The 23,762-nt window shown below is 41.6% G+C and overlaps 2 protein-coding genes and 2 long non-coding RNA genes across 6 annotated transcripts in view; 1 reads left to right on the forward strand and 3 right to left on the reverse strand.

Annotated features, from left to right (window-relative positions):
- The window catches only part of LOC310735042, a 115,717-nt gene that overhangs the window by 24,393 nt on the left and 67,562 nt on the right, over positions 1-23,762 (reverse strand). The window lies entirely within an intron of this gene.
- On the forward strand, positions 3,206-11,173 carry LOC310735039. The gene is made up of 3 exons (XR_014536195.1): positions 3,206-3,325; positions 9,098-9,218; positions 10,778-11,173. It is a non-coding gene; the product is annotated as an uncharacterized lncRNA (long non-coding RNA).
- On the reverse strand, positions 12,092-16,376 carry lrrc20 (leucine rich repeat containing 20). Of its 3 annotated transcripts, none has more exons than XM_083557597.1 (5): positions 16,295-16,376; positions 15,179-15,268; positions 13,890-14,039; positions 12,633-12,800; positions 12,092-12,493 (listed from the first exon to the last, which is right to left on the reverse strand). In XM_083557597.1, exons 2-5 carry the CDS (start codon positions 15,246-15,248, stop codon positions 12,381-12,383), a joined length of 501 nt encoding a protein of 166 aa, XP_083413723.1. In that variant the 5' UTR covers positions 15,249-15,268; positions 16,295-16,376; the 3' UTR covers positions 12,092-12,380. The 3 variants fall into 3 exon arrangements, with proteins under 3 accessions (XP_083413723.1, XP_083413724.1, XP_083413725.1); XM_083557598.1 differs by having other exon boundaries at positions 16,132-16,337; XM_083557599.1 differs by lacking the exon at positions 16,295-16,376 and adding an exon at positions 15,341-15,476.
- Positions 17,364-21,896, reverse strand: ndr2 (nodal-related 2). Its single transcript, XM_083557610.1, has 3 exons — positions 19,735-21,896; positions 17,897-18,615; positions 17,364-17,784 (listed from the first exon to the last, which is right to left on the reverse strand). The coding sequence occupies exons 1-3, from the start codon at positions 20,018-20,020 to the stop codon at positions 17,632-17,634; spliced, it is 1,158 nt and encodes a 385-aa protein (XP_083413736.1). The 5' UTR covers positions 20,021-21,896; the 3' UTR covers positions 17,364-17,631.

The following is a 23,762-nucleotide window of genomic DNA, read 5'->3' on the forward strand; positions in this document are numbered from 1 at the left end:
TCTGCTCACACTGCGGGAACAGTTTTATCAGCCACTGAAGTCTTCAACGCCACCAGCGTGTCCAAACTGGACACAAACCACATCACTGCTCATAATCGAGCTTTAAGCTACACTCATAAACAAACAAGAGCCTTCCAGCAGCAATAGAAACAGCGGACGCTGGGTAAAAAAGGTGCTTTTTTAATTACCACATGTACTTTTTACAATACTGTGAAATTCTTTTTTCGCATGTTGGAGAGCTGGGGTCGGACATTATACAGTGCCCCTGGAGCACAAAGGTTAAGGGCCTTGCTCAAGGGCCCTAAGAGTGGCAATACTGCAGCTTAAACCACCGACCTTCTGATCAGAACTAAACCACTGAGCTACGGTGGTGATTAATTCTCCAGGAGCAGGGACGTGTACAGCGCACACATCGCTGATTACGTTTTCTGTAAAGAGTAATGTGTTTATATAACATTTATGAAAGGAGTCTCCAGTGTCAGAGGTGACAGTAAAGAAAGAGAAAAGAGACACAGTTTCTAGCTCACCAAACACATCTTTATGTTTAATACTACAGACTTGTTTTTCTCACATTAAAATACACATAGCAATCTTATGGTTAGGTGTCCACCAACATTTGACCATATGTGAATCTTTTTGAACATCTAATTCCACATTCAGTCATTTTACTATTATAATGAGCTCCACTCTTCTGGGAAGATGTTCTGCTAGATTTTTTGGAGATTCATTCATTTAAAAGGGTGTTAGTAAAGTCAGGTACTGATGTAGGTGAGAAGGTTTGGGGTGCAGTCAGTGTTCACATTCTGTTCAATAGGTCCAATAGTTTTGCAGGACTATAGCAGGAGATCTTCTACTCCAACCCATGGAAAGCAGATCTTCATGGAGCTGGCATTGTACACAGAGACATTGTCATGCAGGAACAGGTTTGGTTCTCCTAGTTCAAGTAAAGGCAAAATGTCATGCTCCTGCATCCAAGACATCTGACAATTCATATACAGTAGTTCAGTTAGAGTTACTAAATCAGAGCATCATAGGTGGTACAGCTGTGCAACAACATCTAGACACACGTGCATTTTGTGGTATCTCAGGACTCTCCAGTGTGTTGTGTATGTAAATTAAACATACATGTTGTGTATGTAAAATAAACATACGTAATGTAACTGCAGTAGTGCTGCAAAGTCGCGTTGACTTAATCGATTACGTCGACTACGAAAATACGTCGACATGCGTGAAATGCGTCGACGCGTCACACTGTTCTGCCCCTGGGAATGAAGAAAGTTAATGTCTTTAACAAAAATCTAGACCACGATTACCAAAAGTATGGGAATACTTTAAACAGAGGCCAAATAAAATGGTCCTTTGTTCCCTTTGCAAAACCGAAATGGCGTACCACGGCAGCACAATTGCGATGCACGAGCACCTCAGAAGAAAACATCCTGGTGCTCTCCGACCTCAAAAGGATGAGCCGTCTTTGTAAGTATTTATTATTACAATTAGTTTTAGGAGTAATTGTTGTGTTCTTACCTGCTGTGTTTTGGTCAAGAATTAATTAATATATGCTAGGTAATAATGGTAATGCTAATCGCTAACGGCATAAACTGTTAACATGTACTGTAAAGGTTACTTTGGCGACAATAAAGCAAACTTCAACTTTTAATTTACATGTACTGGTTGTTGGAAGTTGTTTATGCACACAGACTTAAGATTCACTACTAGATTTACATTAACAGTTCGCTGTAATCTAGTAGTGTACGTGAACATGTAGATCAATAGGCTACTAGTGCATTTTTGTTTACTTTTTGCAAAAGCCAATTAAATAAAACCAGTCATAATTATAATAACAAATTCTCTCATTAGTTAAAAAGAGTTTAAAATGCTTTCTGTACTTCATAATAAAATGACAAATTCACTACACTTTCTGAAATATAATTAATATTGTAATCAAAGTAATTAAACATTGTAATTAATCACATTCAGTTCATATAAAAATATGCAGATTTACTACCCTCTGTGAAATACAGTACAGTTTATATATTGTTAGCATTCATAGATTTCATGTTTAAATTGGTTCCTAATGTTAATTATTGTGTTTGTTTTTTCTCTGGAAGAGGCAAAGCTGTGTACAAGATTTCTTTCATATAAAGGATGTCACTGTTTGCACGCCCCAAATGGCCGTTACACTTCATGAATTTTTGCACATTGTTGAGCAGTGCTTTTATTGAATTTATATGGCATTTTGAATGCTTTTGAATATATATGCTATTATTCGTGCCTGATGCTAAAGTTTTGTTTACATTTTATTTTTGGCACTTTATTTTTGTATACTGTAAAAAAGTATTTTTTGGATAAAATGTAATAAAATGTACAATATTATATTATAAGTTGTACTTATAATTTTTTTTAAGTTATCCAAAGGATTAACATTAATTAATTATTTAACATTAATTAGCTAATCAAAAAAAGAACACTAGATTAAGCAAAAAATAAAAATAATCGTTAGAGTAGCCGACTAATCGAAAAAATAATCGCTAGATTAGTCGACAGAAAAAATAATCGTTAGTTGCAGCTCTAAACTGCAGCATCTTCTACTGATCAATGATAACCAGCCATTTAATAGCTATAAAATCAGCACTTATATTCTATAACTAAAATTCCTATTCTATCCTGTTATAAATATCTCCTCCTAGTTCCAGCCAGAGGGAGATCTCATACTCACAGCCACTAGGAAGGAGGAAACGAGGAAAACATACAGCTAGTTGGTTTGAAAGAGGCGGATGTAGAAGACAGGGGGGTATGAAGATAGATGACCTGCTGTGGTGACCTCTGATGGGAGCAGCTTAAAGAAGATGATGATGAAGACCTCCTGAAGTCCTATAAACTTTTCTACTTTTCTACACGCCTTACATAGCAGCAGTGGTGCTGAAAAAGCGCTCGAGAAACAGTTTAGCGAGGAGAAATCAATCTGCATAGAAAATATTGCTCAACAAGTTATTGGGCACTTTCTGAATAATCAAAGTATAGTGCATCTACTAATAATTATATAATCAATACATTGGTTTTTACCGATGCAAACATGTTTAAAACGATGCATTGTGATACGAATGCCAACTTGTATATCCGATACACACTTTTTTAAATCGATGCATTATATCGTTAACTGCACCGACGGGAATCGGTTAAATTTACCGTCTCTACTAGTAGGGCTGAATAGTGTGAGTAGGAAGGTTGACGCATGCGCAGTGCGACACAATTTACAGCGCATGCGTGGAATAATCTCCGGCAGGGAGTGGGTGTGCAGCGACGTTTTAGCGGCAGCTTTCTGGATGTAGGTCCTGCGGTAAACCCTGCGGTAAATCCTGAGGTAAATCCTGAGGTAAACCCTGCGGTAAATCCTGAGGTAAACCCTGCGGTAAATCCTGAGGTAAATCCTGAGGTAAACCCTGCGGTAAATCCTGAGGTAAACCCTGAGGTAAACCCTGCGGTAAACCCTGAGGTAAATCCTGCGGTAAACCCTGCGGTAAATCCTGAGGTAAATCCTGAGGTAAACCCTGCGGTAAATCCTGAGGTAAACCCTGCGGTAAATCCTGAGGTAAATCCTGAGGTAAACCCTGCGGTAAATCCTGAGGTAAACCCTGCGGTAAATCCTGAGGTAAATCCTGAGGTAAACCCTGCGGTAAATCCTGAGGTAAACCCTGAGGTAAACCCTGCGGTAAACCCTGAGGTAAATCCTGCGGTAAACCCTGCGGTAAACCCTGCGGTAAATCCTGAGGTAAATCCTGAGGTAAACCCTGCGGTAAATCCTGAGGTAAACCCTGCGGTAAATCCTGCGGTAAATCCTGCGGTAAACCCTGAGGTAAACCCTGCGGTAAATCCTGAGGTAAATCCTGCGGTAAATCCTGAGGTAAATCCTGAGGTAAACCCTGCGGTAAATCCTGCGGTAAATCCTGAGGTAAACCCTGCGGTAAATCCTGAGGTAAATCCTGAGGTAAACCCTGAGGTAAACCCTGAGGTAAACCCTGAGGTAAATCCTGCGGTAAACCCTGCGGTAAATCCTGAGGTAAATCCTGAGGTAAACCCTGCGGTAAATCCTGAGGTAAACCCTGCGGTAAACCCTGAGGTAGATCCTGAGGTAGATCCTGAGGTAAATCCTGAGGTAAACCCTGCGGTAAATCCTGCGGTAAATCCTGCGGTAAACCCTGCGGTAAACCCTGCGGTAAATCCTGAGGTAAACCCTGCGGTAAATCCTGAGGTAAACCCTGAGGTAAACCCTGCGGTAAACCCTGAGGTAAACCCTGCGGTAAACCCTGCGGTAAATCCTGAGGTAAACCCTGAGGTAAACACTGCGGTAAATCCTGCGGTAAATCCTGCGGTAAACCCTGCGGTAAATCCTGAGGTAAACCCTGCGGTAAATCCTGAGGTAAACCCTGCGGTAAATCCTGAGGTAAATCCTGAGGTAAACCCTGCGGTAAATCCTGAGGTAAACCCTGAGGTAAACCCTGCGGTAAACCCTGAGGTAAATCCTGCGGTAAACCCTGCGGTAAATCCTGAGGTAAATCCTGAGGTAAACCCTGCGGTAAATCCTGAGGTAAACCCTGCGGTAAATCCTGCGGTAAATCCTGCGGTAAACCCTGAGGTAAACCCTGCGGTAAATCCTGAGGTAAACCCTGCGGTAAATCCTGCGGTAAATCCTGCGGTAAACCCTGAGGTAAACCCTGCGGTAAATCCTGCGGTAAATCCTGCGGTAAACCCTGAGGTAAACCCTGCGGTAAATCCTGCGGTAAACCCTGCGGTAAACCCTGAGGTAAACCCTGAGGTAAATCCTGAGGTAAATCCTGCGGTAAATCCTGAGGTAAACCCTGCGGTAAATCCTGCGGTAAATCCTGCGGTAAACCCTGAGGTAAATCCTGCGGTAAACCCTGAGGTAAACCCTGCGGTAAATCCTGCGGTAAACCCTGAGGTAAACCCTGCGGTAAACCCTGCGGTAAATCCTGCGGTAAATCCTGCGGTTAACCCTGCGGTAAATCCTGAGGTAAACCCTGCGGTAAATCCTGCGGTAAATCCTGAGGTGAACCCTGAGGTAAACCCTGCGGTAAATCCTGAGGTAAACCCTGCGGTAAATCCTGAGGTGAACCCTGAGGTAAACCCTGCGGTAAACCCTGAGGTGAACCCTGAGGTAAACCCTGCGGTAAATCCTGCGGTAAACCCTGCGGTAAATCCTGAGGTAAATCCTGAGGTAAACCCTGAGGTAAACCCTGAGGTAAACCCTGCGGTAAATCCTGAGGTAAACCCTGAGGTAAACCCTGCGGTAAACCCTGAGGTAAACCCTGCGGTAAATCCTGAGGTAAACCCTGAGGTAAACCCTGCGGTAAACCCTGAGGTAAATCCTGAGGTAAACCCTGCGGTAAACCCTGAGGTAGATCCTGAGGTAGATCCTGAGGTAAATCCTGAGGTAAACCCTGCGGTAAATCCTGCGGTAAATCCTGCGGTAAACCCTGCGGTAAATCCTGAGGTAAATCCTGAGGTAAACCCTGCGGTAAATCCTGAGGTAAACCCTGAGGTAAACCCTGCGGTAAACCCTGAGGTAAATCCTGCGGTAAACCCTGCGGTAAATCCTGAGGTAAATCCTGAGGTAAACCCTGCGGTAAATCCTGCGGTAAATCCTGCGGTAAATCCTGAGGTAAATCCTGAGGTAAACCCTGCGGTAAATCCTGAGGTAAACCCTGCGGTAAATCCTGAGGTAAATCCTGAGGTAAACCCTGCGGTAAACCCTGAGGTAAACCCTGAGGTAAACCCTGCGGTAAATCCTGAGGTAAATCCTGCGGTAAACCCTGCGGTAAATCCTGAGGTAAACCCTGAGGTAAACCCTGCGGTAAACCCTGCGGTAAATCCTGAGGTAAACCCTGAGGTAAACCCTGCGGTAAACCCTGAGGTAAATCCTGCGGTAAATCCTGAGGTAAATCCTGAGGTAAACCCTGAGGTAAATCCTGAGGTAAACCCTGCGGTAAACCCTGAGGTAAATCCTGAGGTAAATCCTGAGGTAAACCCTGCGGTAAATCCTGCGGTAAATCCTGCGGTAAACCCTGCGGTAAATCCTAAGGTAAATCCTGAGGTAAACCCTGCGGTAAATCCTGAGGTAAACCCTGAGGTAAACCCTGCGGTAAACCCTGAGGTAAATCCTGCGGTAAACCCTGCGGTAAATCCTGAGGTAAATCCTGAGGTAAACCCTGCGGTAAATCCTGCGGTAAATCCTGCGGTAAACCCTGCGGTAAATCCTGAGGTAAATCCTGCGGTAAACCCTGCGGTAAATCCTGAGGTAAACCCTGCGGTAAATCCTGAGGTAAATCCTGAGGTAAACCCTGCGGTAAATCCTGAGGTAAACCCTGAGGTAAACCCTGCGGCAAACCCTGAGGTAAATCCTGCGGTAAACCCTGCGGTAAATCCTGAGGTAAATCCTGAGGTAAACCCTGCGGTAAATCCTGAGGTAAACCCTGAGGTAAACCCTGCGGTAAACCCTGAGGTAAATCCTGAGGTAAATCCTGCGGTAAACCCTGAGGTAAATCCTGAGGTAAATCCTGCGGTAAATCCTGAGGTAAATCCTGCGGTAAACCCTGAGGTAAACCCTGAGGTAAATCCTGAGGTAAACCCTGCGTAAACCCTGAGGTAAACCCTGAGGTAAATCCTGAGGTAAACCCTGCGGTAAATCCTGAGGTAAACCCTGAGGTAAACCCTGCGGTAAACCCTGAGGTAAATCCTGCGGTAAACCCTGCGGTAAATCCTGAGGTAAATCCTGAGGTAAACCCTGCGGTAAATCCTGCGGTAAATCCTGCGGTAAACCCTGCGGTAAATCCTGAGGTAAATCCTGAGGTAAACCCTGCGGTAAATCCTGAGGTAAACCCTGCGGTAAATCCTGAGGTAAATCCTGAGGTAAACCCTGCGGTAAATCCTGAGGTAAACCCTGAGGTAAACCCTGCGGCAAACCCTGAGGTAAATCCTGCGGTAAACCCTGCGGTAAATCCTGAGGTAAACCCTGCGGTAAATCCTGAGGTAAACCCTGAGGTAAACCCTGCGGTAAACCCTGAGGTAAATCCTGAGGTAAATCCTGCGGTAAACCCTGAGGTAAATCCTGAGGTAAATCCTGCGGTAAATCCTGAGGTAAATCCTGCGGTAAATCCTGAGGTAAACCCTGAGGTAAACCCTGCGGTAAACCCTGAGGTAAATCCTGAGGTAAATCCTGCGGTAAACCCTGAGGTAAATCCTGAGGTAAATCCTGCGGTAAATCCTGAGGTAAATCCTGCGGTAAATCCTGAGGTAAACCCTGAGGTGAACCCTGAGGTAAATCCTGAGGTAAATCCTGCGGTAAACCCTGAGGTAAATCCTGCGGTAAATCCTGAGGTAAATCATGCGGTAAATCCTGAGGTAAATCCTGAGGTAAACCCTGCGGTAAATCCTGAGGTAAATCCTGAGGTAAACCCTGCGGTAAATCCTGCGGTAAACCCTGAGGTAAATCCTGCGGTAAACCCTGAGGTAAATCCTGCGGTAAACCCTGAGGTAAATCCTGCGGTAAATCCTGAGGTAAATCCTGAGGTAAATCCTGCGGTAAATCCTGAGGTAAACCCTGAGGTAAACCCTGAGGTAAATCCTGAGGTAAACCCTGAGGTAAATCCTGCGGTAAATCCTGAGGTAAATCCTGAGGTAAATCCTGCGGTAAATCCTGAGGTAAATCCTGCGGTAAATCCTGCGTAAACCCTGAGGTAAATCCTGCGGTAAATCCTGAGGTAAATCATGCGGTAAATCCTGAGGTAAATCCTGCGGTAAACCCTGCGGTAAATCCTGCGGTAAATCCTGAGGTAAATCCTGCGGTAAATTGCAGGATGCTAACTGCACTGAGCATTATCAAGGAATCGGTTGTTGTATTTATATATATATATATATATATAATGTATACCTGTTATTACAGAGGAATCGGTTTACACTAGTCAGTGGACTGAGAGTTCATTCTGCGTTCGCTAGTTTATTTGGTTTTATCTAATTATCTCCTTGCTAACTTTGTGCATAATTGGTGTTAAATAATTAAGTAGTAAACAGACATATTATTTGAGATTAATTTATTAGAAAAAATACATTACCTGATTATACTAAGTTATTCCAAACCTCTGTTTTCTCCTTGTTTGCTTATGGATATATATTTTTATTATCTCTAACTAGGGTTGTGTGATATTGACCAAAATAAAAAATAAATAAATACATTTATATATATATAAATCACTAATGATAATTAGATAATATTTTGCTGAGTGTGTTATTGTGCTGGAACTTTAAGGACGACCGTAAATGTACTTTCTTTCCTATTGTGTGATGGGCAGTTCACAGCAGTGTCACAGATTAATCTTTTCAGATATATTTACAGTGATTTTGACATTTTATGGGCATTTCTTTACCTTTATAAAGCCATTTTTTCAGAAAGTGTGCATCTTTTTTTGAGTCTTACATTTAATCAGTCAATTAGAATAAAAAGACATTCTATCTGTTACCAAGCAAATAGGTATTTTACAATATTATATTTATAAATATAATTTAAATTTTATAGTGTTTTAATAGCTGATTTTTTGAGACACATTACATTTTTATATGATATTGAATTATTATATGAAATGATAGAAGTAATATATAAAGTGATGATATAAGAATCACGTGAAAGAACACACTTTAAATGCGCACGTGCAGGAGTCTAATCTACAAGACATCATATACCCCTATCTCTAACCACCCACTACCACCACCCTCCAAAATACAACAAATATATTTAACATATTCAATATAAATGTCTTATATCATGTTTCAGGGTTTTTTCCTGTGCGTGTATTTAAAAGATCAATACTGTAGAGCGAGTGACTAATTATAAAATCTATGGACTTTCCTAGGATTTATGTTCTCTACTTTAACAGCTTTTTTTTTTTATCTTTTCTAAACTCCTTTATTCATGTATTAATGTGCACAAATGTACATTAGATATTTTAGATTAGATTGTTATATATAAAGAAATGTATGTTTGAAGTATTGTTAAAGAATAAAAGCAGTTTTGCTGTTATTTTTGCAGTGATGTGAAGACTAAAGATTGCCCACCTGTACACACCTGTGCAGAACTGTGGACTCCAGTAAGGACCATATTTTTCAATACGCTATTTGATCAAGTTTGTGGACAGCTGACCATAAGATTGGTATGTGCTTTTTGAACATCCCATTCCATATTTTGTCTGCATTTGCTGTAATAATAAACTCCATGTTTCTGGGAAGATGTTCTACTACATTTTGTGGAGATTCATTCAGCTACATGTGTGTTAGTAAAGTCAGATACTGATGTGGGTGAGAAGGTGAGGAGGTCTGGGGTGCTCTATAGCAGGAAATCTCCTGCTCAAACCCATGTAAAGCAGATGTTCATGGAGCTGGCTTTGTGTACAGGGGCATTGTCATGCTGGAACAGGTTTTGGTCTCCTAGTTCAAGTGAAGAAAAAATGTCATGCTCCAAAGATGTCTGATACAGTTGTGTGTCTCCAGCCTTGCATGAAATATTTCTTTAGATATAGTGCAACCAGGTCAGAACATGAATTAAATCTGATGTAAGAAACGTAGAGCAAAATAAAGGGTCCTACTAGTGTATCTATTTAAACAAGCTTAGAACTTTTCTAATCAGGGTTCTCTCCAGCAGCACAAACGCATTCACACTGGAGAGAAGCCGTATCACTGCTCCTACTGCGGGAGGAACTTTTAGTCATCAGAGCTCCCTCAAAGAGCACCTGCGTATCCACACAGGGGAGAAGCCCTACTGCTGCTCCGAGTGCGGGAAGAGCTTTACTCACTTGAAAGCGCTCCAGCAACACCCACACACACACACCCGGGAGAAACCGTTCCTCTGTAGACAGTGTGGGAAGAGCTTTAAAAAGGAGAGAACTCTCAGACGACACCAACGCATCCACAGCGGAGAGAAGCCCTATCACTGTCTTCAGTGTGGCAAGGCTTTAAAATACCACAGCAGTCTGCAAAAGCACCAAGCGGTCCACACCGGCCTAAAGCCTTATTACTGCTTCCAGTGTGGAAAGACTTTCACTCAGCAGAGTGGCCTGCAGAGACACCAGCGCATTCACACAGGAGAGAAGCCCTACCAATGCTCACTGTGTGAAAAGAGCTTTACTCAGGACAGCAATCGCAAAAAACACCAGCGGCTTCACACAAGAGCGAGGTGCAATTTCTCCACCAAGCTTCTGCCTCAAAAATCTCCTAATACAGAGATGTGAAGCTCAGTCCTGTCATGTTCAAAGACCAAAACTGATCATAGCACTTCATTTACAAGGTTCTTAACCATTTTTGGTCACCTAATTTTGAAGCGCTCGTAATTCCTGTACTTTGTTGTGTTTCCTGTTTGAAAACAAGTTTACACAAAAACAATCTTTGCCCAAAAATGTTTGTTCACTAGAGGTGCAACAGTACACAAAATTCACGGTTCTGTACGTACCTCGGTTCCGTTCAATTTCAGTCTGGTGATATGAATATAAATTCGATTTAATCGATGTAATAAAAAGGTGTATTGCTTTCATTTGATTTGTTATATTTTATTTTTATATATTAAATTTTTTGAGAAAAGATTGGACACCCCTGATCAACAGAGTAACCCAGTTATGGCATCAAAACCACCTACAGTAGAGCTGAAGATGACTATGGGAGGAGCCTAATTTCTTCTGTCTGTGACTTAATCTTTTTTTATATATTTTTTTTAAATCAGGTCAGTCAATGAGAATTGAGCAGTAACCTAACCACCTCATGATAAGTAGGATCCAGGCAGGAGCCAGGGCTCATAGACTTCAGAAAGGATTCTGCACTTCAGGGCAGGTTCTCCACAACTGTGGTGGTAAGAAAAGAAAAAGTGGGTGAGTATAGTGTAGTAGAGCTGCTTATAAAGGTTAGTTCCAGCTTTATGGAGATCATACAGTCACTATAGAAACTCACCTTGTAGAAGGACATATCAAAACCTTTTATTAGGTTCTGATATTTCCTGATATGAGTGAAGCTGCCTTACCACCAGGGGAAGGCAGAATTCTTCTCAAACACTGTGTACCATTTATTCACACCTGTTTAGAAATTTGTTCACGGTTATTAAATTATTTGAATTTATAGTGAATTCACTGCTGTCAAGTTTAGATTTTTCTGTTTTTTTGTCTGATGCTCTACAAACCATCATTGTAGGAGGAGCAGCTGTGATGGTATACAGGATATTGCAGGAAGTTTATACAATAATCTATTAATTTATATTCTCTGTTCCAAACAAATGTGTTTTGAGTATTTCACCCCATTTACATCAAAATATTCTTTCTGCCATTTTGTACACGTTGTGTATTAGTTGTCTTGTGGGAATTCACAGTGTAGTTTGATAACCATGTGGGAAACTCTGTGGATCTGAAATATGGAGTGTATAAAGTGATGATGGAGCTCCACTGTTCACAGTGTACTTCAGTGCTATCTGATGTTCCTTCTCTAATAGTCTACACACATCTCCAGACTGACTGCACTAAACGCTGTCATGATTAAAGGAGCGTTATTTCACTACATTTTCAGCATGTGAGATTCCTGAGGTTAATTTTATATTCTGTTCAAGCTTTGTGGTTTAGAACAGGATGATGATACCACACACAGCTATTATCCTCCATCATGTAAAGGTCACTTGATGATGTCCATTTTCATAGAAAATCAAAAAGTTCACCAAAATGTTTTGTAATTCACACAAAATAAGACAAATTATTGTGTATAGAGAAAATTGTGTAAAAGTGGCTTCAGGGTTACAGCTCTGGCATTCTAATCAGAAGGTTGTAGGTTCAAGCTTGTCATCAAGCTTGTCCCTTTCTACTCCAGGAGCATTGTATTCTGGTTGACCCTGTTCTTTTCTGTACCCGTAATCTCCAAAAAAACCTTGAATATGTAAAGAAAAGGATGTGAGTGTTGTGTACATATATATGTTTCAGCTTTCTTCTCCCAGTCTGAATGCAGGTTCATAACCTTTGTCTGATCAGATCAGTGAGAAATGAAAGCACTGAAGTCTTGATAAATATTTATCTGAATGTTTATTTAGTGCAGAAGCAGCAGCAGCAGCAGACAAGACCCTTTCAACATTTCACCATGGGAAAATTTCCAAAATCCAGTAGTTGCACCTTCAGATTCACCCTGAGTCTACCCCAATTGACCCTGAATAACACTCCTAATAATACACCCCGTAACCACCCCAGCTGTGTTATTACAGTAACTTTCTCACTGTAGTAGTAGGGACTGAGAGCCGCTCTGCTGAGCTCCTGGTCCACTCCAGCATGAGCTGCAGATGGGTGATGTCTGTGTGTCTATGTGAGGAGTGTGAAGCTCGGGGAAGTCTGTGGCAATGACGTAAAAGGATTAGATCTCAGATCCACCATGTTCAGGGATGACATGGCACACACACCCTCCCAAGACACATCTGAAAGAGAAACCCAAATGAGCACATAGCATACATTAGCACATAAAAATATGAAAACAGCATGCATTATGCAAACCCAAAAATATTGGGACACTTGATTTTTTTCCCCAGCTTAATGTGTTTTTCTCTTCCATAATACCTGAGATTTGGTTTCCTGACAAGTTGATGTTCTGCAGTGTGGGGACATTTGTCAATTGCTCAGGAAAGGCGTTGAGGTTGTTGTTCGAGAGATTGATGCTGATAAGGTGCTGCATTTCTCCAGCAGCTTCTGGGAGTTTAGTCAGTGTGTTTCCTTGTAAATCCAAAGCTACACAAACACACACATCATATCAGTGATTAATATACCTTTAGTGTGTACTGCTGCTCAATGCAGCGTCCTGTTACTTCCACTCACAGTGTGTGTGTATTTACAACACAAATACAGGTCGTCCTCTACTTATAATGGAGATACGTTATGACAACCCCATCCTAAGTTACAAATATCGAAAGTCGAAGATGGTACTACGACTGTGACAGTCTTTTCTGCTTCATGCTGATTTATAATTTACATTTTCGGCTCTAATCTGATGGCTTTCCTCTTCTTTTTTTCACTATAAGCAGGAGACATACTTGACGCTGGAAGACATGCTTTTATCAGTAAAATTGTTGTTTGAAACAATTTTAAACAAAATAAAATACACACTGAAACAACTTTACTCTGTCGAGTGCTAGTGAGAGTGGGGCATCTCACGGGGCGAGAGATTCGCTCACTCCAGCTGCATATCCAACGTATACTACATCATACGCTGGTGGGGCTGGGAGATGGACAGGAGATGTGGCTGAGAGATGGACAGGAGGTGTGAATAGGAGATGGACAGGAGATGTGGCTAAAAGATGGATAGAAGGTGTGGCTGAGAGATGGACAGAGACAGAGCTGAGAGATAGACAGGAGGTGTGGCTAAGAGATGGACAGAGACAGAGCTGAGAGATGGACAGGGGGTGCGAGTGAGAGATGGACAGGCGATTTGGCTGAGAGATGGACAGAGCTGAGAGATGGACAGGAGGTGTGGCTAAGAGATGGACAGAGACAGAGCTGAGAGATGGACAGGAGGTTTAAGTGAGAGATGGACAGAGACAGAGCTGAGAGATGGACAGAGACAGAGCTGAGGGATGAACAGGAGGTGTGACTGACAGATGGACTAGAAGACTGATCAGTGAATTGGAATAGGAGTAAAAGTAATTCATTACTGTTTTTTTGTACACTCTTATGCAGGACTTCATCACTTGATCTGGTTATTATAGGATTTTCTCCCATATGGATTAACTGGAAGCTCCTGGCCTTTTTTTAGATCTTGCACTGAGCAGATGAGAAGGTAAGAAATCAAATAGTACAGATACAATGGTGTATAACTCCTACCTGTTAACTGGGTGAACATGGTGAAAAACTTCCCACTCAAACTTTTCAGTTTGTTGTTGGCCAGTGAGATGATGTGGATTTGATCTGCATAGCTTCGGATCATCTTTAATACGCCGTCAGGAAAACTGATTAGATTACAGTTCGACAGGTCTAAACACACACACGCACACACACACGCACAAAGATTTATTACTGCAGTGTTTATTATGCATAGACATGGTTATATTATAGTTAATACACTGTGTGTGTGTGTGTGTGTGTGTGTGTGTGTGTGTGTGTGTGTGTGTGTGTGTGTGTGTGTTATAGTAAAATACTGAATGATGCGTTTATAGAAGTTAAATATTTTCCAATATTAGCATATTACCATGTGTTTTATTCCTCACACCTCAGCACCATTCTTCAATAACAGTAGTGCCGGCTTATACAACACGCTTTTCGTTTCCATGGTAACGGTTCGTTTACAGGGACATCTACAGTGCACACCACACTAAAGAAACGAATTAAAGAATTTAATTTGTTGTGTGGAGAAATGTGTGTATGTAAGATGTAAGGAAGGTCTCCAGTGTCAGAGGAAACACTGTGTGATCTTCAGAGGAGAGGAATTTACACTTCTATATGGTGCAATTTTTTCATCTTTTATTTTGAAAAGAGAATAAAGAGACTGTTTATAGCTGCTATAACACACTATATGGGCTAAAGTTAAATACGTTTAATGTGCTTCTTTTCTTACATCTTATTCCAAATTTACTCTGCACTTGCTGTTATAATGAGCTCCACTCTTCTGGGAAGATGTTCCAATAGATTTAGTGGAGATTCATTCAGCTACAAGGGTGTTAGTAAAGTCATATTATATGACTATATTCAAAAGGGTTGGAGCTCTTTAGCAAGAGATTCTCCAACCCATGGAAAGCAGATCTTCATGGAGCTGGCTTTGTGCACAAATGCCATGCTGGAACAGGTTTGGGGCTCGTAATTCAAGTGAGGGGAAAATTTCATGCTCCTGCATCCAAAGACGTCTGATAAGATTGTGTTTCCAAGGTTGTGGGAAAGAAGCAAAAATTGCTTTTTTTTTTTTTTTTTTTGGGGGGGGGGGGGGGGGAGGGGTCCCAATACTTTTGGGTGCACAATGTAAGAACATGTGTGATTTTATTTGTTGAATAATTGCTGTGGTAAAAGAGGAACAAAAGACTGTGGTGTTATAGAAAATATCATGTTAACATAATCAGATATAACAGAATGTCTGATTATAATTTTTGGGGAAAAGACATTGAGTGAAGTAGAGATGTTACCTAACGTGTCTAATCCGTTCTCCATGGTGGCGTTGATTCTCCGAGCGACGTTGGCCACCGCCTCCCCCATCCTGTGCCAGCTGGAGCGATCTGCAGAAGTTTTCAACACTGTTAACCTGAACTCTGTTTCACCAATCACTGGTGTACAGAGTCCTGTTTCACCTTCTGTTCAGCAAGGGGACTCGGATAGGGGGCGGGGCCGAGTGTCTAAGTGATTTTGGATTCGAATAGTCAGTGTGATTGATACAGAAGTGAACAGTAATGAAGTAAATGTAGTTCTTTATTGTTCTTAAGCAGCTTTTTTTCGTTTCTGTTCTTTACTGAAGTTTTTCCATTCAGGGAGGTTTTTACTGTAACTTCACATTTCAAACTCAAATATTTGACTTTTTACTACATTTAGTGAAATCAGTCCTTTTTATTAATGAGGATAAAAACGTAACTGGTGAAACACGCAGCGAGTCACCAATCAGGATCGATACTCCATGCAAGGCAAATGTGTGACATCCATCCATCTATCCATCTATCTATCCATCCATCCATCCATCCATCCATCCATCCATCTATCCATCTATCTATCTATCTATCCATCCATCCATCCATCCATCCATCCATCCATCCATCTATCCATCTATCTATCTATCTATCAGCACTTCAGAGTCTGTATTACATTGAGGGCAGTTGTTCTGAAATCAGAGAAACACCCCTGCAGATCAGAGGAGATGAGGGGTGAGCTCATGTTAATGTCACTCACACACTCGTGTTACTGAGCGCGCGCACACACCCACACCCACACCTCAGAGCTATCTATAGAACACGTGCAAAGCGTGCAGCTGGGTAACTCTGTATTTCCCTTTATTACAGCTGAGTGTGAATAAATCAGTATAAAGCAGAGTTTTAGGAACACGAACACACACACACACACACACTGCAATTTCTCATGCAACGGCTCTCACCCGTGTTTACGTCGACTGTTTTAAACCAATAATAGGTTTATAATCGCAAGTAATAAGATCAATAATGCGTGTATAAGTGCTGTTCTCCTCTTATCCTGTTAAATGCAATCACTTTTCTCGGACTATCTGTTCATCAGAATCAAAAAACAGCAAACTAACGTACAGCTCTGCGGCGTGTCTCCACTGTCGCAAAATACCGGCAACCTGCTTTACGGCTAAAGGGGTGCGTCCTAAGCCGAAACAGCGCTAGTTATCATTTGGGACGCGCGCGCGCACACACACAGCTATTCCACTGTGTTTGCGTCCCAGATCACCCCCCGTTTCACTAAATAGGGGATACACACACACACACACCCCGAGTGTCACACACCACATTTCACCATATAGGGCGCATGCACACACAGTATACGTATACATACACGCACACACACACCACATTTCACCATATAGGGCGCATGCACACACAGTATACGTATACATACACGCACACAGTGTCCCAAATCATACAAACCTTTTTCAATATGTAGAGCAGCACACACACACACACTTTTCACTCTTTATTCTTCAAAATTCCTGTTTTAGCTGAAGAAAAGTAGTTGACGTGTGTGTGTGTGTGTGTGTGTGTGTGTGTGTGTGTGTGTGTGTGCGCAGGCTTTGGGATGAGACTGATCAGACAGGGCAGGAACTCCTCTGCTGTATGTGTCCTGTTGTTAGTGAGCATCACCTTGTCCTTCATTACTTCACCAGACACACCACTGAATCACTGCTCCAAGGAATCCCTTTATCACCATAGCAACGAGTCAAGCGCTGTAAGTGCTACAGCTAAACCAAAACCCTGTACATTCAGTGTTGAGTAGATGATGTGAGATCAGTTCACTCAAACATTTATCCCACACACAAACACACACACTCACACATACAGTTCAAAAGATTCAACTTGAAATTACAACATTCAACTGATAAATCCCTTCTATTATTAAAAAAATAAATAACAAACTAACATGTGAAAAATTAAACAAATGCAAAATGTTGAATATAAAATAATAATAACAACAATAATAATAATAATAATAATAATAATAATAATAATAATAATAATAAAAGAACCACAAGAAAATTATATTTATACATATATAAATATATATTGTAATTAATTCTTTATTTTAAAAAAAATATCATCCATTTGTTTTATAAGCAAATATTTATAAATAATATGAAGATAAATATTAGGACTCTGCTTAAATATTTACAGGAGTTAAATGCATGAGCAGTGCTTAAATACTTGAAGTCTTTGATTTAAAAGTGTGCACTCTGTAGGGAACTGAAAGGTAACACACCCTGTGTAGTGAGCGAAGCTCTGCACTTATTATCTAGTGCACTAGTGTAGGGAGAAACGCTGAACAGCACCCTACTGGACATGTAGTGTACTACATAGGTAAGTTTAAGTATGTTTTGGGATCAGTTCCAAACGGAGATGTAGAAGTGTGATTCCTCGCCCCCTTAGTGACAGCCACACTCCTCCACCACCATCTCTTCATGATGGCGCAGGATCATCTCTCCGTTCTCGTAGTACAGCATGCTGAGGGCACTGGTGCGGATTGGAGCGCAGCACGGTGAGGGAACTCGACCTGGCTGGAAGTATTTCAATAAGCTCTGAGGGATGATAGGGAACAGAGATCAGATATATATATATATATATACACGTACGCACAGCATATATATATATATATATGTAAAAGAGTGCTCCATGGTGTTTAATTCTGACCTGCATGTAGGCGTGGTTTGTTGGGTGGAAGTCCTGTCCGAGTGGGTTGGGACACGCCCCTTCACAGCGGTAGGCGTTGTACTTTTTAGGGAAGACGATCCAGGAGCCCCATCCGATCTGGTTGAAGTCGACGTGCATGTCCACTCTTCTGCACAGGTTCCTCTTCTCGTTCTCTTTCTCTCTGACATTCTTGTGGCGGCTCTTCTGCCTCTTCACCCTCCTCAGAACTTGACCCTCTGCGCTCAGGAGAAACTTGGAGCGCTCGGCCGTACGCAGCAGACTCGCCTTATCCTGATCTCCATCCTTTGCTCCCTCACGTGAGAACACCACCAAAAGGGCTCGGTTAATTCCTGCATTCACCAAATTGACCACGGACGGGCCACGACCTCTGACCCTCATCCTCATTGTCCTCCTCCTTCTCTGCGGCATGGCCTCGTCCATCCAGCGCAGCAACCGAGCCGTGACATTATAAACTCGCCACTGACCGGATGAGCTGATCAGAGAGGATTTAGGGAGAAATCCCAGCGACTGGTCTTCCACACACAGGCTGTGTTTGGGACACGGATGGTCCTGATGGTGGCGCAGCTCCACCGTCACGTTGGGTCGAGCGGTCGCCATGGGAACGCGGACCCTCAGCTCCACCGCCTGGACGTGCCGCTCAGACAGCAAAGTGGAAAAGTCAAAGATTGTGATCCAGGTTCTGTCTCGAAACACTAAACCTGTTCAAACAAACAAAAAACACATCAAGAACAAAAACTTGTATAAAATTCACACGATGTGCACAAAAACATTTATTAACACTTAACACTTATTAATGAACACATTTAATACTATATTACTGCAAAATAGTTTCATATCTAATTCATTTAATACAATAATTCACTGAGGTGTGTGTGTGTGTGTGTGTGTGTGTGTGTGTGTGTGTGTGTGTGTGTGTGTGTGTGTGTGTGTGTGTGAAAGAGAGAGAAAGCGATACTGATTTGATTAATAGCAGAAACTCTAAACACTATTAAATAATCTCCTGCCTCTTACACACACACACACACACACACACACACATCCAGGTGCTTGTTCGGCTTATGCATATCCTCCTTCACAAACACACACGCCTACAGACACACACATGCTCGAGCTTTCTCACCCCCTCCCACACACACACACACACACACACACACACACACACACACACACACACACCCAGGTGCTTAATCTAATCAGCTCGGTGTGTAAAAAGGCGACATGTTGATTTGGGTTTAACAAGTGATTTGTAGGAGGGAAGTCTGGAAACACAGGCAATCAACATCACACCGAGAGAGAGAGAGAGAGAGAGAGAGAGAGAGAGAGAGAGAGAGAGAGAGAGAGAGAGAAAGGGAGGGAGAGAAAGAGGAAGGGAGGGAAAGAAAGAGGGAGGGAGAGAGAGAAAGAGAGAGGGTTAGAGAGAACGAAAAAAAAGAAAGAGAGGGAGGGTAAATCTCTGATCCCTGACTCAGACTTTATTTATTTGCCCCTGATGTGTATTTGACTGGAGTGTGTTTTGTATTTCTGTGACAACCCACTCTTACACACACACACACACACACACACACACACACACACACACACACACACACACACACACACACTTCTCTCTACTCATCTAGGAACTAAATGTAAAAGCAAAATCACGATGGATGGATGGATGGATGGATGGATGGATGGATGGATGGATGGATGGATGGATGGATGGATGGATGGATGGATGGATAGATAGATAGATAGATAGATAGATAGATAGATAGATAGATAGATAGATAGATAGATAGATAGATAGATAGATAGATGGATGGATGTGATCTTACTCCGAGGAGTGATACTGCGCACCGTGTCTGCTCTCACAGTTCTGTCCTGATCTGAGAGCTGATGATGTTGCAGGTGATGAAGCAGTGATGATGATGATGATGATGGTGATGATGATGATGATGCCGGTGAAGCAGGAGTCTGACTGGTGCTGAAGCTGCGATACAGACGCATCATGTAGGAGGGAAAGTAGTGAGTGTCGTTCCTCTGAGTGCTGACCCCTGACCCCAATCCTACAGCACTGAGCTGCAGCAGCACCAACACTTCCGCTGGAGTCATCATACACATACACACACACACATACACACACACACACACACTGAAGTCTCTGAGCCTTCGCCCTGCAGCACAACAGCTTTTATACACCCCCTCACACTATAACACCCCCCCCACCTATCGCCCCTACCCCAACCCCCAAATGAAGGAACATTAAAGCAACTCTTCAAGGGCTTCATGTGACAGCTCATCATCTATTCAACTGGAAATGAGGCCACGCTAAACACACACACACACACACACACACACACACACACACACACACACACACACACACACACACACACACACTGTGTCTTTTCAGTCCTGTTTTCAACAACTTTGACTTCTTTTAACGTGTACATCATTATAAACCCATGTGTATTGACGTCTAATACACACACACACACACACACACACACACTGTGGCAGTGTCTCAGTGTAACAAATAATAAACAGAAAAGAATTTTCAGATAAGATTTATTTGTGTAACGTTTTTAACAGAGCAGCTTTACAGAGATAAGGAGGTTATAAAGTTGGAATGTAGTTTAGTGTCTAGAAGTTTGTTCCTAATCATTTTATTCACTTCAGTTCAGTTCAAGTTTACTTGTAGAGCGTGTTTCACAATGGACTTGTCTTGTCTCAAAGCAACTTTACTCAATGTTGAAATTGAAATCTAAGTGAATTATGTGTATTTATCGGTGATGATCAAGTCTGAGGTGACTGTGGTGAAAAACAATAAAACATTTCAAACACTGGACAGTGAGAAATATCATGAGCACTGGAGTGTGTGATTACCAGTTATGTCCTTTCTACACTCTGCTACAGTCAGTTGGAGTTGTGGAACCAGGAGCTTCTGAGAAACAAAAAAATTAGCTGAATATCTGAGATCATTATAGATTCAACACCAACTCCTCCATGCCTGAGCATTTAAATGTTTAGTAATGGAGAAGCAGCATAGTAGAAGGTTATTTTGAGTTTTAATTAAGAGGTTGTTTATCCTCCAAGTGCAATGTCTAAAATCTTCATGAAGTGGGATCCAACTGGAGTTGGTACATTTGGTACATCAACAAATGTCTCGGGATCCTCACAGGGTTGGTATCTTCTCTTTGAAGGTGCGGAATCTTCATGAGGTGGCACACAACACAATTTTATTCCTAATGGGTGAGCCAGTGGGCATTGTGGTGAAAAAAGTCCTGGAGATGGTATGCAGAAGAATCCTTGAAGAGCAGACTCATCTGGGTGGCACCAAGTCAAGTCCATTCTTCAAGTCCATTCATTATAACACACTGCACCTGAATGTGTTCACGTGTAGTACATCATCATCATCATCATCATCATCATTCTGAAAAGCAATTATTCGCTTTTTAACACATTTTACATTTCAATCAGAATCTGGTTTATTAAAGTAACACGCTGGATTTCAGTTCCTGCAGAATTTGCTGATCATTACGTCATAATCCTCTTCATCATCTGTCTTCATATATACAGAAAAATACATTCATAAACAAACAAATAAATACGACTGTAAAACTGTTGAATTAACTATACCGTTACTAATTAACTGTAAATAATCACACACACACACACACACACACACACACACACACACACACACACACACTGTTTTGTTCTCTCGACAATGCACGTGTTCAGACACTAGACAAGAGTTTGGTGGTCGGGAAAGTGCGCATGCGCAAAAGTACATCCAGCAGTGCCGGGCTCTTAGTGTGTTCACGCGCGATTGAGTTTTTTACTAATACACTGATACAATACACACACACACACACACACACACTTAAGTTTTGAGCAGAGTGCAGAAAAAACACACACACACACACACACACACGTGTATTAAAGCACGCGCGCGCCTGTGTGTGTGCACGAGGTCAGGAATCGCGGTTTGGTGCAATGGTGAGTACTGAAGTTTTCTTTCTTCTGACTGTGTGTGTTTTCTTCTGACTGTGTGTGTGTGTGTGTGTGTGTGTGTGTGTGTGTGTGTGTGTGTGTGTGTGTGTGTAAACAGCGCACAGCGGGGTCTCGAACACTAGTAAACAGGTTATTGTGTAGGATCTGCGTTTCCTCTGTGTGTTTAATCAGTTTTAGCTCTGAGGAACACACACACACACACACACACACACTCTAGGGATTGGATTTGAAGTGTCTCAGGAGCAGCAACTCTTGAAAACAGTCGGAAAAGGTCCGAATAAAACCGGAAGTTTTTGGTTTTATCAGGCGGTTCAGTTTTACACGTTTAGTTTCTGACTCATTTGATCTTTTTTATTTATTTTATTTTTTACAAATAGTGACGAGTAACAAGGATAACATTTTATTTATTTGTTTATTTCACTAACTTTTTTTTTTTTAAACCTTTTGAACAGCAGTGTTCAGACTGGGTGATGGAGTGATATGATGATGGACAGATATACTGATGGAGTGATATACTGATGGAGTGATATACTGATGGAGTGATATACTGATGGAGTGATACGGTAATGGAGTGATATACTGATGGAGTGATATACTGATGGAGTGATATACTGATGGAGTGATATACTGATGGAGTGATACGGTGATGGAGTGATATACTGATGGAGTGATACACTGATGGAGTGATACACTGGTGGAGTGATATACTGGTGGAGTGATATACAGATGGAGTGATATACAGATGGAGTGATATACAGATGGAGTGATACGGTAATGGAGTGATATACTGATGGAGTGATATACTGATGGAGTGATACTGTAATGGAGTGATATACTGATGGAGTGATATACTGATGGAGTGATATACTGATGGAGTGATACGGTGATGGAGTGATACGGTGATGGAGTGATATACTGATTGAGTGATATACTGATTGAGTGATATACTGATTGAGTGATATACTGATTGAGTGATACGGTGATGGAGTGATATACTGATGGAGTGATATACTGATGGAGTGATATACTGATGGAGTGATACGGTAATGGAGTGATATACTGATGGAGTGATATGGTGATGGAGTGATATACTGATGGAGTGATACGGTGATTGAGTGATATACTGATGGAGTGATACACTGATGGAGTGATACGGTGATGAAATGATAAATTCCATTAGACCTGAGCATTTAGCAGAAGCTCTTATCCAGAGTGACGTACAGAAGTGTTTTGAGTCGCTATCAATAAAAATAAATTCACACTGATTCACTAAATTGCAGATCATTTTAATACATAACTCAAATAAATGCTAAAACCAACCATTTATGTGTTTATATTTATTTTAACTTCATATCATTCAAATGAAAATGATGAGAACCGAAAACAGATTCAGTGATCACCCATGGGCCCTTCCTCCATATTTATTTATCAGAGTTGAGTCTGAGCTACATATGTGAGATTAAGTGTGTGTGTGTGTGTGTGTGTGTGTGTGTGTGTGTGTGTGTGTGTGTGTTTTAGGATGTGTGTTATGTTGCTACTTAACTGCCACCTTTTTCACACCTTAATTTATTTACATTACACCTCAGACATCAAAGTGACAAGGCAGCTATTTACACCCCTGTAATGACACACACACACACACACACACACACATTCTGCTAGCCTCTACTGCTGAGCCTTTATTAACTAGCACACCTTTATGCTAATTGATTACAGGAATAAGATAAAAGACATCTTTGATGCGAAACAAAATCAAATTCTGAAGAAGCTCTGTGTTTAGCTAACGCACACCAGCTAACGCACACCAGCTAACACACACCAGCTAACGCACCAGCTAACACACACC

Source organism: Silurus aristotelis (assembly GCF_946808225.1).
Source record: "Silurus aristotelis genome assembly, chromosome: 12".
Classification (NCBI taxonomy): domain Eukaryota; kingdom Metazoa; phylum Chordata; class Actinopteri; order Siluriformes; family Siluridae; genus Silurus; species Silurus aristotelis.